The sequence below is a fragment of the Perognathus longimembris genome, chromosome 6 (assembly GCF_023159225.1).
Source record: "Perognathus longimembris pacificus isolate PPM17 chromosome 6, ASM2315922v1, whole genome shotgun sequence".
Classification (NCBI taxonomy): domain Eukaryota; kingdom Metazoa; phylum Chordata; class Mammalia; order Rodentia; family Heteromyidae; genus Perognathus; species Perognathus longimembris.
The window spans coordinates 66,871,508-66,886,005 of NC_063166.1; the positions used below are offsets into that span (position 1 = coordinate 66,871,508).

General features: G+C 57.8%; 1 protein-coding gene across 1 annotated transcript; it reads left to right on the forward strand.

Annotated features, from left to right (window-relative positions):
- The first annotated feature begins 234 nt into the window (after positions 1–234).
- Mylk2 (myosin light chain kinase 2) lies at positions 235–13,419 on the forward strand. Its single transcript, XM_048348972.1, has 13 exons — positions 235–405; positions 506–604; positions 994–1,432; positions 2,102–2,400; positions 4,001–4,106; positions 4,669–4,762; positions 7,291–7,400; positions 7,527–7,668; positions 10,583–10,653; positions 10,747–10,875; positions 11,400–11,552; positions 11,662–11,794; positions 12,660–13,419. The coding sequence occupies exons 2-13, from the start codon at positions 553–555 to the stop codon at positions 12,738–12,740; spliced, it is 1,809 nt and encodes a 602-aa protein (XP_048204929.1). The 5' UTR covers positions 235–405; positions 506–552; the 3' UTR covers positions 12,741–13,419.
- Positions 13,420–14,498: the final 1,079 nt, after the last annotated feature.

The following is a 14,498-nucleotide window of genomic DNA, read 5'->3' on the forward strand; positions in this document are numbered from 1 at the left end:
ATGCTACCGAGGAGCCTGGGCAGAATCTCGCCCTTCTGCACCGCCCGAAAGCCTCTCTTCCTTCCAAGGACCCTCTCTGATCCTGTCCAGGTTGGGGGTTCTGGAGAAGGCCCAGGGAAAGGGCTGCCCCCTTTTCTTTTCCTGCTGGTCCTCACACCATGTTACCCCCAGTCAGGCCGTGGGAAGAATGCCGTGTCCTCTGAACGGGGGCCAAGAGTGACAGGTGGTGGCAGCCCGAGTGGCGTGGCCCCCGGTGTAAGAGATCCTGTTCCCCGTCCCCGCCTCCGCCGCCCGCGAGCCTGCCTCCGCCTCTGCCCACCAAGCTCAATCCCTTACAACCCCTGCTCCCAGCCGCCAGCAGCGCTGAGACTCGGCCGCCAGCGGCGTGTCCCTTCTCTGCTTCAGGTCTGTCTCTCCCCCTCGGCTTCCTGCACAGCCATTGCCACAGCCAGACCAAGAGGAGGCCATCCGACAGCCCCGGCATAGCTCATTTGTCTCTCTGCAGCTAGAAAGACTTGAGTTAGACTCAGGGAAGCACATCCTCCACACCTCATGGCCACGGAAGACGCCGCAGTTGAGCTGGAAACCCAGCGCCCATCAACAGGTGCCAAGGCCTGACAAGGGGTGGAGGAGGAGCCAGGGAGGGGGTGTTTGACTTGCTCAGAGGGAGCACTGTGCCTGGGGTCCTGAGAAGTCAGGGTGATCTCTGGGCGGGGTTGGGCTGCGTCCAGGGCCCACAGGTAGCCCTCCCTGGAGAGGCCTGGAAGATGCCGTGGGAGGGGTGGATGCGGGGGCAGCGAGGCCCACCCAGAAAGGCCCAGAACCCCCCAAGGTCCTGGCAGCCCATCTCATCTTCAGGGCCGCCAAGCGGTCCCAGCGGCTGGGCGGGACAGGCATTGGCCGGTGAAGGCCTTGGGGGAGGGAGAGGCAGGCGCAGAGCCGGGTGGGAGGAGGAGGAGGAGGGTCCTGACGGCTGTCTCACCTCCTTTGCAGACAAGGCGCCCAAAGGTGACGCAGGGGAAGGACCCCTCGCTCTAGAGAAAGACCCTAGTCCCCCAGACACAGAAAAAGACCCAAAGAAAGACCCGCAGCCATCCTCCCGGAAAGAAGACGCTCAAAGCCCTGCTCCAGAGAAAGGGGGTGGCGCCCTGCCCCCGCCCCCACCTAGCAGCCAGGGCCTGGAGGGGGTGGGCAAGGGCGATGGGGGTGGGGGCCCCGCCGAGGGCAGTGCCGGGCAGCCAGCAGCCCTGCCCCAGGAGACAGCCACAGCCCAGGCGGACAGCAAGAAGCCTGAGGCCGAGCGGGGACCCCCAGACCCCCAGGAGCCCAGAGAGCCCAAAGCGAGCAGGAAGGAGGCCGAGAGCCAGGTAGCAGTCAGGCGGGGCTCACCTGCCTTCCTGCATAGCCCCAGCTGCCCAGCTGCCATCTCAAGGTGAGTGCTCCCGGCCCCAGCGCGGGGTCAGGCCCGGCGCTCAGCGGGTTCGGTGCCGGGCAGGGCAGCGCGGAGGCTCCACAGCCTCTGTGCTGGGCGGGGGCTCGAACACCCGGTCCCTTTGAATGCCAGCATGCCAGGCGGGCGGTGTGCCCTGCAGGCCATCCACGCTGTGTTTCGCTGGTCTTCTCGAGGCTTCCGGGGCCCAGAGTGCTCTTTATTCCATGGGCTCGGGTCCAGTGAAAGACAGGGCCACCATGTCAGGAGGAAAGGCTAGCTTTTGTGAACACAATGATTAGTACAATAGGTAGAGATGACCACTCCGTGATGCTAAAGGGAGGTCATTCATGATATAAACCCCAATAATGATCAATTTGGTGATCGTGCATTCATCTCCATTAATAGCCTCAGACATTTTATGAATCAAGAGCTACATAGCTCCCCGTTTTATGGATTAACCCTACCTACAATTCTCTTCAGAGTTATTAATGATTTTGAACCTAAAGTGGGAAGTAATGGGCACACACCTCCCTTGATTTCCTACACGGTGAATGTGGATACACCGTGGGAGGTGTGGAAGGCAGGCTTGTGTTAGCTCTAGATGACAGGGAGGGTTCTAGAACCATCAAGACTTGCCTCAGGCACTTGGCCTCTTTTCTCACTTTCTAGTTCTGAGAAGCTGCCGGCTGCGAAGATCCTGAGTGAGGCATCAGAGCTCATCTTTGAAGGGGTGCCTGGGACCCCTGTCCCTCCAGCTCCTGGGCCAGCCAAGGCAGAAGAAGGGAAGAACACCCTGGCGGGGAGCCAGGAGGAAGCAGCACAGAAAGCCCCAAGCCAGGCTGGCCAGGCTAAGGTGCAAGGGGACACCTCGACGAAGATCGAGTTCCAGGCTGTTCCCTCAGAGAGATCAGAGGTGGGGCAGGCCCTCTGTCCCACGGCCAGGGAGGAAGACTGCTTCCAGATTTTGGGTAGGCTGGGGGGAGGGTGGCAGCTGGGGCTCCCTTGGGGAGGGGGAGGGGAGGGGGACCCATCAATCCCAAGTAGCTCCTGTCAAGGGCTGAATTTGGCCTCAGGCAGACTCAACCTGTCTAAATGACATGGAAATGGAAAAGGGGGAAATGGCGGGTTTGAAAACACTCAGCAAAGACAATCTTTTTTTTTTTTTTTTTTTTTTTGCCAGTCCTGGGCCTTGGACTCAGGGCCTGAGCACTGTCCCTGGCTTCTTCCCGCTCAAGGCTAGCACTCTGCCACTTGAGCCACAGCGCCGCTTCTGGCCGTTTTCTGTATATGTGGTGCTGGGGAATCGAACCTAGGGCCTCGTGTATCCGAGGCAGGCACTCTTGCCACTAGGCTATATCCCCAGCAGCAAAGACAATCTTAACTCTGCCGCCTACTTTGAATTTTAGCTTGATTTCTTAAACCCAGGTTTTCAAACAAGGTTTTAAGAAATCATGCCGATAATTGGAGCAACACAAACTTGTCGGCAATAGAATTGGGGGGACGATCTGTAAAGACCTTTGGTAAACTCCATCATGGGGTGTCATGGAAGCCACAGCAGATTCACGAGCTGAGGAGCGCAAGTGTTTGTGTGCAGGTGCTGAGACTGGGCTTGTGAGATGGGGCAGGGCCAGGTACGGCTATGGGGCTCTGAGTTGAATATGATCCAGCTTGAGGAGCTAGGGAAGAGGGAAGGGATGCAGCAGGGGTGCATTGGGGTTGGGGATGAGACGAGATGGGGTCAGAAGAGGGCAGGCTGTCCTGACACCCCTTCCTCCGGGCCCTGCTGCCCTGGGAGACCCGCCAGTCTGCCTGGTGACCGGCACTGTGCCACCCAGACTGGGTGGATGGACCTGGCGGCTGGGCGGCAGCCAGGGGCCCTGCCTCCTGCCCCCAGCGGCGACAGAGACCTCTGCTCCACCCAGAGATCACATCCTCGGGGTGACAGGACCTGAACCACCTCCAAGGGCTGTCTGATTTATCACCAGCCCGGCTTCCCTGGCGTCTCTAGCTATTTATAAAGAGGTTTCCATTCCTGATGACTCAGCCCACGGCCTTCAGGGCCCGCAGTTCCCCACAATAGCCACTAGATGGCAGCCTCTTCCTACCAAACAGCTCTGTCCCAGGGTGGTAAATCGAGGGGATGGTGGGCAGGTCCCATCCTTCAGACACGAAACCCTGCTCTCTGAGATTCCACTTCATGGCTGCTATGTAGGGTAATTTTATTTTATTTTTTAAAGGAAATGCAGATAGCATGGGATGGTGCTCCCCTATCTTACAATAAAGGTCAGAGAGGTCCACTCAGCTGTCTCATTCTTCTACCAGGAGAAGCTGGGTCCCCTCTGACAGGGGCAGACACTTTCCAAGGCTATTTTGGGTGTCAGTGGAAGAGCTGAAATAGGAACCTGGGTCTCCTATCCCCTATCCTGGAGCCAGGTGTCCCCCAGGTATCACATAATGAACTCAACTTCCCCGGAGGGAGGGGGCACCCAGATCGGGGAGGGTGCTCACTGTCAAGCTTGATCCCCCAGAACTTCTGGCAGTGACCTCAACTCTGCTCTGCCTCCCCAGATGACTGCCCACCACCCCCGGCCCCCTTCCCGCATCGGATTGTGGAGCTGAGGACGGGAAATGTGAACAGCGAATTCAGCATGAACTCCAAGGAGGCACTGGGAGGGTGCGAAGCGGCCAGGGGTGGGGAGCACGGGCAGGGGAGGAGGCCTGGGGCATAGGACATGGGCCTATGCAGATGCCTTCGCTTCTATGTGGGTGCCCGTGTGGTGTGTCAGCTGTCCTGTGCTGGTATATAGTGTGTCATTTCTACAGACACCATTCAGTGTCCCAGAGGAAAGAGACAGCATTGATCTCTGCCTCCATTACAGGCACCACAGTGACCCCTCAGGACAAGCAAGCACTGGTTTGGGCAGGCGCCCCTAGCAGAGAGTTACCATCCTGCTACCCAAAAGGGGCTGCCCCAGTACCCCTGCCCATGCCCACACTCCTTGGGAGCCTGGGGCACACACACAAGGTGTTCCATGCACTGGGTATAAGTGGTTCAGAGCCTCCTCCACCCCTTATCTTGGCACACCTATGGCTCCCGGCTCCAGGAGAAAGGTGCAGGGCTGGCAGTGGTGAATGTTCTGACCTCTAGGGGCCTGGGATGAGATTAGAATGGAGCACAGTCCCCTGGGGAGCCCCGTCTTCTCAGACCCCTGTCAACCCCACCTCTTCTCTCCCAGTGGTAAGTTCGGAGCCGTCTGTACCTGCACAGAGAAAGCCACAGGCCTCAAACTGGCAGCCAAGGTCATCAAGAAGCAGACTCCCAAGGACAAGGTAGCGGGGGGGGGGGGGGAGCGGGGAGCTGGTCCTGCAGGAAACAGGGGTCTTGGGGCGGGCACCTCTAATCTCCCTCAGCCTACACCGCTGAGCCAGGGCCGGGGTGGGAAACGTGCTGCATTGAAGGTATGAGAGAGACAGAGAGAGAGAGAGACAGAGACAGAGACAGAGACAGAGACAGACAGAAAGAGACAGACAGAGAGACAGAAAGACAGAGAGACAGAGAGAGAGGTGAGAAGTGGGTATATGAGAGGTGAGGAGCGTGTGTGTGTGTGTGTGTGTGTGAGGAGCAGGTGTGTGAGGCAGTGAGGAGTGGGCATGTGTGTGAGGAGGTGAGGTGAGGAGCCGGTGTGTGGGTGTGTGAGGCAGTGAGGAGCGGGCGTGTGTGTGTGTGAGGAGGTGAGGAGCGGGTGTGTGTGAGGAGCAGGTGTGTGAGGCAGTGAGGAGCGGGTGTGTGTGTGAGGAGGTGAGGTGAGGAGCAGGTGTGTGTGTGTGTGTGAGGAGGTGAGGAGCGGGTGTGTGAGGCGGTGAGGACAGCCCTCCTGCCGGCTCTGCTCAGAGCTTAACCCTGGGGAGGCTGGGGGTCCTGAATGAGGGGGACTCGGCCTGGGAGCCCGAGGAGGCTTCCTGGACCGGCTTCTCCAGGCTGAAGAAGGCTTTGCAGAGAGAGAATGGATGAGAAGAATGGAGAAGAAGAGAGTGGGAAAGAAGAGGAGAAATTGGGAAAGAATGGAATAGTATAGAAAAGAGTAGACTAGAATGGAAAAGAATAGAATAGAATCGACTAGACTAGACTAGAATAGAATGGCAGCCAGGTGCTGGTGGCTCACACCTGTAATCCTAGCTACTCAGGAGGCAAAGATCTGAGGATTGTAGTTCAAAGCCAGCCCAGGCAGGAAAGTCCATGAGACTTATTTCCAATTAACCACCAGAAAACCGGAAATGGAGCTGTGACTCAAAGTGGTAGAGCACAATCCTTGAGCAAAACAGCTCAGGGACAGCACTCTACCATAAGTTCTAGCCCCACGACTGACCAAAATAAAAGGATACAATGGAAAAGAATAAAGTGGGAAAGAATGCATAAGATAGGATAAAATGGAACGGGAAAAATAGAATACCATAGGAAAGAATAGAATAGGATAGGACAGGACGGAATAGAATAGGAGGGAAGAGGAGGAAAGGGAAGGGAACGGAAAGGAAGAGAAGGAAGGGTAAAGGACTGAGCAGCTAGAGGAGGAAAGGCCTTCAGGTCAGAAACAGCAAGGATGCTGAAAAGCGAGGTTCGGGGAGCTGCAGGCACAAGGGTAGAGCGCAGCATGGACAGGAGAAGCGGCTCCTGACCTGGGCAGCCCGGAGCCCCTGGCAGCTGTGAGCACAGTGCGAAGGAGCATGTTTCCAATGCAGCGCGTCCAGCTGTCTCTCCGTAGCCAGTGCTGTTCCCAGGCCTCTGTCTAGGGCTTGGTTCAGTAGATGCTCAATGCCTATGCACGGCATGAGTTTATTGGCCCCAGCCACTGGTTAATGGATGGCTGTGCATTTTTCTTGCCATTCACTGTGCTGGGTGCTGGGTTTGACATGTAGGAGAACCAGGGCACGGTAACTAGAAGCTAAAACAAAGTAACAAGGCATTGTGGCAGGGACTGAGAAGAGAGAACACGTGGCTCATGGTGGTCCCTGTGGATGGGGTGGGGGGACGGTGGGAAGGTAGGACAGAGCTCAGCTGAGAAAGAGGCAGTGAGGCGAGACCTGAAGGGATGGACAGAATCCAGAGCAGCCTTGCGGTGCCTGGTGTTGAACCTCGGCCCTGGGTGCAGCAGCTGCGGGGAGGGGCCTGATAGTACACGGATTTCCACGGCGTGAATATTCCTAGACAGTTGCGATCCGCCCACTACTGTGACAACCGGCTCGCAACCGTTCTGAAAGTGACGGATAATGGTGGCTTAGGTGCGGAGAGTAGAGATGCACGTAGTGAGAAGCGATGGGGTTTAGAATGGAGTTTGAAGAGGGAGTTCATCCAAGGACTTACTGAGGGGCGGAGCCCTTGCAGAAGGGGAGGGAGGGGAGCGCCGATGACGGGTACTCCTGGCCTTTTGTCCTGGGTGCGTGGGGCAAGCCTGGTAGCCTTCTGCTGGCAGGCAGGCTGGGGGCGGCTCACCGGGAACAGTGGCATCATCAGGGGCTTAATTTTGCGCACGATCCATTTGAGATCCTCTTCGCCATCCAAGGACCATGGCAAAGAAGCAGCTGGATATTTTGAAATCGGGCGGAGCTATAGGATTGCAAAGCAATCATGTTTGTGTACAGTGTCAAGGCATGGGCTTGAGGCAGAGGCCTGACAACTATCAGGAAGTGGGGGTGGGTGGGAGAGGGAGGAGGGGGAGGAGAGTGAGAGAGAAGTCAGGGCTTGGTGGCTTGGTGGCATGCAGGGTACCGCGGGTACCACAGGAGGGCGCTGCCGTGTAGAAAGTCTTGAGTGCGGAAGCTGATGACGCTCCCCTGGTCCCTCCGACTTCTCTGACCCCCAGGAAATGGTGATGCTGGAGATTGAGATGATGAACCAGCTGAACCACCGCAACCTGATCCAGCTGTATGCCGCCATGGAGACCTCGCACGAGATCATCCTGTTCATGGAGTAGTGAGTGGCGGCTGTGGGGCCGGGAGCTGGGGCGGGCGGGGCGGGGGGGTGTGTGTGTCTAGGAGCCAGGCTCTGGGGGTCTCGCAGCCCAGCACCCAGGGCTGCAGAGAGCGTCTCTGTGCGCAGCATCGAGGGTGGCGAGCTGTTCGAGAGGATCGTGGATGAGGACTACCCTCTGACAGAGGTGGACACCATGGTATTCGTCAGGCAGATCTGCGATGGGATCCTCTTCATGCACAAGATGAACGTTCTGCACTTGGACCTCAAGGTGCGGTGCCCAGGGCCCCCGGGAGGGGTTCGAGGAGCAGCCCTCCACCTTCCCAGCTGCCCTTCTCCTCCTGCAGTCCTCTTCCCATTCACAGACTCCCAGTTCAGAGCTCACCACGCATGCCGGGAGCTGGGCACGAGGTGGGCAAGGAGGATGCCCAGCTCTCCTGTCACTTCTAGCCTAGCACTAAGTATTTCCCCCGATCACGAGCCCCACGCTTAGGTCTAGCCCGCGTTCCTCAAGCGCTCACCTACCTCAGTGTCGGCCTGTGACAAGTGCTGAGAGTCCTGGCTCATTCATTCAGAACCAACACACTGGTGCGGAGGGGCTGCTTTCTGTGGCCAGGGTGCTAGGTGGGGTGATTCAAGGTCCAGATGACTAAGTTAAAATCCCGGCTGACAGCCAGTGGCTCACACCTGCAATCCTAGTTGCTCAGGAGGCCGCGAGCTGAGGATTGTGGTTTAAAATCAGCCTGGATGAGAGAGTCTGTGAGGCTCTTATTTCTAATCCACCACTAAAGAAGTAGGAAGCGGAGTTGTGGCTCAAGAGTGTTAGACTTGGGAAAAACCAAAAAAAAAAAGCAAAAAAAAAAGCTAAGGAACAATGCCCAAGCGCTCTGAGTTCAAGCCCCTGTGCTGGCACACATGCACATGCGTGCACACGCATGACTGTGTACGGCAACAGAACCACGCGCACCCTTTCCTGAGCTGTCTCAGAGCCAAGCACACAGCAGCGCTCCTCAAACACCAGTTGGCTGAAGCTTAGGGAGGCCTGCCCGGGGCATGGCGTGGCGCAGGGAGGGGCGCGGGGAGAGCTCATCTCCCAGCAGGTGCATGTGGGTAAGTGGCGAGGTGAGATGAGATGCTCATGCTGAGGGGTGGGAACCCCCTTCTCAGCACTTGGGTGGCCCTCCCACTCATTTCCTTGATAAGCTGTGCTGAGCGCCTGCTGTTGGCAGCTAAGACCCCCATGGTAAGACCACCCTTGGCCTGGGGCCTTGCCTTGGGAACCACGAGGGACCTGTGAAAGCAGACGTGACTAATTGAATGGCATTATACGCCATGAAGAGGGTTAGGAGCGGGTCTGTGATTGACTGGGAAATGGGCCAGGTCTGGAGCTGGAGCCGTCAGCAGCTCCACGGATTCTATGGGGATCGCTGGCGCTGTCCAGGTTTGCCTGGTGTTGGTGCCCCTGGGAGGGAGCACTGATCCTCTGAGAGCCCGCTGCTGGCCCCACCAACAGATGAGGAAGGAGATGCGCTCCTGTGGGGTCAGGGTGGGAGCCTAGACGGGCCTGGGAGGCCGGGGTAGGGAGCTAGCAGGGAAATGATGGGCAGGGTTATTGTGCAGACAGGGCAGCTGACTGAGGGTGGGGGTAGTTGTAGCTAGGGCAGAGTTAAGGGGGCACTCTGAGGTCCTGGGGCGGCCTGCTGCTCCCATGTGAAGGCTGGTTTCTTAGGATTCCCCAATTAAAGTGAGGATCAGGAGAAAGGCCAGCCTTTGGCTTGTCAGGATAGCCATCACACCGGGATTTTCATGGTCCAAAAAGCTGGGGACACACACCCACAGGCCATACCCAGATCTCTTGGCCTCAAGGTTTTGGAGGAACCTCGTGGGTCCTCACTAACTGTCTTCAAAAAGAAGTGTCAGCCTCGTCTCACACACGTGCATCTTTCTTCTCTTTCCCTGCTGTGGCGGGAATGAGGGTGAACTCTGTCCTTTCCCGAGTGACAACACTGGTTCTGATAACTCTGGGAAGCCAGCTGGGTGGCTCACACCTGTAATCTTAGCTACTCAGGAGGCTGAGATCTGAGGATCACAGTTCAAAGCCAGCCCAGGCAGGAAAGTCTGTAAAACTCTCCAATTAACTACCAGAAAACTGGAAGTGTCGCTGTGGCTCAAGTGGTAGAGCACTAGCTTTGAGCAAAAGAGCTCAGGGACAGTGCCCAGGCCCTGAGTTCAAGTCCCATCACCAACAAAAAAAAAAAAAAAAAGAAAAAGAAATGAAGTGGGGGAAAACTGTGCAATCCAATCACTTGAGAGGCCAAAGCAGGGTCACTTGAACCCAGGAATTTGAGATCAGTATAAATGACATAGTAAGACTCACCCCTGCCTTAAAAGAATAAATAAATAAAAGAAGGCTGGTTCTAACAGTTAACACTTGTAATCCCAGCTAATTAGGAAGTGGAAATAGGAAGATCAAAGTTGCAGACATTGGCCTGGGCAAAAAGTTAGACCCCATTTCACAAAAACACCAGTCAGATACAGTGATATAGCACTTGTAATACCAGTTATGAGGGGGACATGAGTAGGAAGATTATGCTACAAGACCAGCCTGGGTAAAAGTGGGAGACCCTACCTGGAAAAATGCAAACCACAAAAAGGGGGGCTAGAGGCATGGCTCCGGTGGTAGAGCACCTGTCTAGGGTAGTGTGAGACCCTAAATACATACATACATAAACACACACACACACACACACACACACACACACACTAGCTGAATGTTACTTCTACAGCTCTGTCATTCACAGTTGGTTGTCATCAGTTCTAGTGGGCACAGGCCATGCGAGGGTGAGAGTTGGGGGAGCCAGGGCACACAGGATCCCTGCTCTGGTGTTTTCCTGCTTTCCTGTCTTTGGGGCTCCACGTCTTGGTGGGGTGTGAGACACCCTTCCTCTCTGAAGCCATGTTTCCGCAGCCTCGGGATTAGCTGGCTCTCCTACCTTTGAGGGAGGGAAATGGGGCCTTGCAGGGCCCCAGCGTCGCTGTGTCGGGGCAGGCAGGCGTGAGGGGCTCCTCGGGCTGACGGTCTGGCAGCTGGGGTTGCCGTGGCTAGCCTGGCTCATGGGTGGACCTGGTGGGAGAGGGCGGGTTAGCTGGCTCAGAGGCCAATCCAGGTCACCCCGTCTCTCCAGCCAGAGAATATCCTGTGCGTCAACACCACGGGCCACTTGGTGAAAATCATCGACTTCGGCCTGGCACGGAGGTACCCCGGGGGTGGGCAGGTGGGCAGCGTCGGTGCAGGGTGGGAGGGGCCTTGGGCACGGGTGGAGCCCTGAACTCTCCATCTCACCCCCAGGTATAACCCTAAGGAGAAGCTGAAGGTGAATTTTGGGACCCCGGAGTTCCTGTCCCCAGAGGTGGTGAATTACGACCAGATCTCTGACAAGACGGATATGTGGAGCATGGGGGTCATCACCTACATGCTGTGAGCCCCACGGGCGCGTGCCAGTGACGGGGTGGGTTGGGGCAGGTGGGTGGGTCACAGATGCCGAGGTCGGCTCAGGGTCCTCCCCGATCCCTCAGCCAGAGTCCATTTATTGGGTGGAGGGATTGGGAGTGCCAGGGCCGGAGACTTGGTGCCCACTTTATAGATGGAAGAGCCAAGACCCAGGGGCTCTGGACGGCAGATTGCAGACGACCCTGGGGGGTGGCGGGGAGCCGAGGGACCTTGTTCTGTGTGTACTCACCACACGCCCGGTACTCACCGTTCCTCATTTGCCCTGTAACGCTGGGAAGCTAGCGCATGCCCATTTTACAGAAGAGAAGAGTGAGGCTCAGAGAGGGAAGTGACTCGCCCAAAGTCACCCAGCCAGATTCAAACCCAGGTCTGTCCCTCTCGGAAAGCTGGGGGTCTTTCTAGCACATGGTGCTACCTCCTAGGCTCTGCCCCCACTCTTTACCCCAGCGTCTCAACCTCACCTCCCTGCTCTCGTCTTCCTCTTCCTCCAGGCTGAGTGGCCTCTCCCCCTTCCTGGGAGATGATGACACGGAGACCCTGAACAATATCCTGTCTGGCAACTGGTACTTCGATGAAGAGACCTTCGAGGCTGTGTCAGACGAGGCCAAAGATTTTGTCTCCAACCTTATTGTCAAGGACCAGGGGTAAGGCTTGCCCGGGGGCGTGAGCTCAGGGCATCTGCTCAGAGTGGGAGGCTGGGAGCCCGTGGGGCCCGGCGCATGCCCACTCGCGCTGATCTTCCCTCCCACACAGGGCCCGGATGAGCGCTGCCCAGTGCCTCGCCCACCCCTGGCTCAACAACCTGGCTGAGAAAGCCAAGCGCTGTAACCGCCGCCTCAAATCCCAGATTCTGCTGAAGAAATACCTTATGAAGAGACGCTGGAAGGTACCGGGGCTGGGGCAGGCGGAGAACGGGGGTGGGGGGGGGAATGCGGGGGGGGGGGGTGGAGGAGCCCTCAGGATGGGGAAGCCTGAGCCTGGCTCTGCGACCCTGCCTTGGCAGGTTCTATGGACCGAGCTGGTCTAGAAAAAAAGGACTGGTTTTTCCCTCTCATTCCTGGCTGGCTCTCGCCCTGGAATGGAACCTTCCAGAAATGTCTCTGACCCCATCATTGTTCTTCTATCATTTCCCCCCCCCCCCTTTTTTTTTCTTTTTTGGTTGGTCATGGGGCTTGAACTCCAGGGCCTAGGTGCTAGTGCTCTACCACTTTGAGCCACAGAGCCTCTGTTTTCTGGTGGTTAATTGGAGATCAGAGTCTCATGGACTTTCCTGCCTGGACTGGCTTCAATCCAAGGTCCTCAGATCCCAGCCTCCTGAGTGTGTAGGATTACAGGAGTGAGCCACCAGTGCCTGGCTCCCAAATGGTTCTTGAGCAGCTACTTCGGTATGCAGCAGTAGCCCCAGCAGGAGACAAGGATCCAAATCTTTGTGGATTTCCTTTGGTGGGAAGTAGAAATGTTCTTCTTCTACCACCCTCCAGGCAGTAGGTGCTGCAAGTTCAAAGGCCCTGTGGCAGTGCCCAGTGGACAAGTCTGAGGAGCAGACAAGAAGCCACTATGGCTGGAATAGTGAGAAAGGGAGAGGTGAAGTCAGAGGGGAAAGAGGGGCCCAAGATAGGCACAGGCCGCATGTGTGCCATGGCACCTCCTGTGGCCAGGTTGGGTACTGCACCCTCCCTAGCCATGGATCCTTCTGGAATGAAGGGTCATTGACTAGGACTCCTCTCTCATTCCTCCCCCACCCTCCCCAGAAAAACTTCATTGCTGTCAGCGCAGCCAACCGCTTCAAGAAGATCAGCAGCTCGGGGGCCCTCATGGCTCTGGGGGTCTGAGGCCCCAGGAGCAGCTGAGGTCTGAACACAGCCGCACCGTGGCCAGGGCCGAGGCCACACAGCCCAGAAGGCCAGAGACGGCAGGCCAGATCCCCGCGGCCGGCTGGCCAGGACCGGCTGTGCCAGGCTAGGAGGCTCGGGGCTCCCCACGCCCCCCACGCAGCGATGCTTCCCCGACATGAGCCGCCTCGGACCTCAGAGAGTAGCCTGGATCCATCTCGCTACTGCCTCCCCAGGCAGACATCCGACCCAGACTCCATGTGTGGAGCTGCGCCCCATCCCTGCCTTCACTCTCCCTTTGAACCGCTGCCCTGGGGACCCCTGCTTTGCCCCACCTGGAACACGGGCAGCCTGGGCTGGCTTCTAGCTGGGGTGGGATGAGGGCTGGGTATCCAGCAGGGGGGCTTCCGTCGTGGTGGACGGGGGACTTCTGGCAGGGGCAGATAGGGAACTGTGCATATGACTTCTAAGGTCCAGGGGAGACAGAGCAGGCTTTGTGGAAGAGAACCTCCATTCCCCTCCCCCCCCCTAGCCCTCTCCCAACAGATAAGGCCTTTCACACACACCATCTGGCCTGCCTGGCTCCCTCCCACCTTATTTGTGACCACCAAGACACAGGAATTCTGGGAGAGACGGCATCCAGCCCAGGCCTGGCTGGGAGGGGGGGTGGGGTGAGGGGTTGGGGGGAGAGGCCTGGGGACACAGGAAACCATCTCCAAGCTTGCCCAAGGGCTGTCTGCCCCATGGTGCGCTTACGGCCTTGGCCCATGGGGTCAGCAGGCCCAGGTGATGGAAGGCCATTGGGCAGCCCCTAACCTGCTCTCAGCTTGTGCCTTGTAAATAAATGTACAGGTCGGATGTGGCCTGCGGCCCTCTGGTGTGCCCGTGCTTCTGTGTGACCAGATGACTATGGTTGCCCAAGGGCCTACTGTGTGCCAGGCACTGGAGTGCGCGACCTAGAGTGTGCTGGTTACACACGGCAGACTCAAGGGCCCGACTGACTGGCATGTGGTCAGCCTGGGCAAGTGACTCCTCTGCACTGTGCCTCTGTTTCCACACTATGAGAGGAGAGTCATGCTGGCTGGCTCACCCTGTGATGACTGTGTAAGCACACAGGCTGGGCACACATGCCTGACTTCCGGTACCCACGATCCCCACAGCAGGAAGGTGGGGAGATGGCTCGTGGCCGGGAGGCAGGGGAAAGCAGATCATGGCCCCATCAGCGGGATCAATGGAGATCACAGGCCGTGCTGGGACACATGGGGAAACTGAGGCTGAGCTGAGAAGGGAGGGGCTGGGGCTGGAAAGGAGGTCTTCTCCACCTGCTTCTCACCACAGCCGGGCAGAGAGCAGGATGTCCTCACAGGGCAGCGGCCATTTGCCGTTGTCCTATCACGGTGGCCGGGCTCCAACCCTCAGCTCCCCACTAGGGGCTGCTGCTCTGCTCACAGTGACCGGGTGGGGGGTACCGGCCTCAGAGAGGCTTGGGGATCACATTGGCCCGATGTGGGGGAGCTGGGAGGCTCAAAGCCTGGCCTGGGATCTCTGTGGGAGGTGGGCCTCCATGGCCACGCGCCCCTGCCTGTCCACTCGCCCGCCCGCCACCTGCCAGCTGGGCTGGGCCTGTGGTTTCCGCTGAGTGGCCGGCTTGGCCTCCCTGGCCCCCACCCAGGCTGTGCCTGGGCCACACAGCTCGATGATGAGGGATGAGTCACCACTGCGGGGAGGGGAGGAAGGGAGGTTCAGCCAGAGCAGAGA

What these genes read in the sequence shown, in the direction of transcription:
- Mylk2 (XM_048348972.1), top strand. Translation starts at nt 553, where the DNA reads ATGGCCACGGAAGACGCCGCAGTTGAGCTGGAAACCCAGCGCCCATCA. An exon ending in AGCAGACTCCCAAGGACAAG is followed by an intron (nt 4,763 to 7,290) that starts GTAGCGGGGGGG and finishes TCTGACCCCCAG; the next exon opens with GAAATGGTGATGCTGGAGAT. An exon ending in TTATGAAGAGACGCTGGAAG is followed by an intron (nt 11,795 to 12,659) that starts GTACCGGGGCTG and finishes CACCCTCCCCAG; the next exon opens with AAAAACTTCATTGCTGTCAG.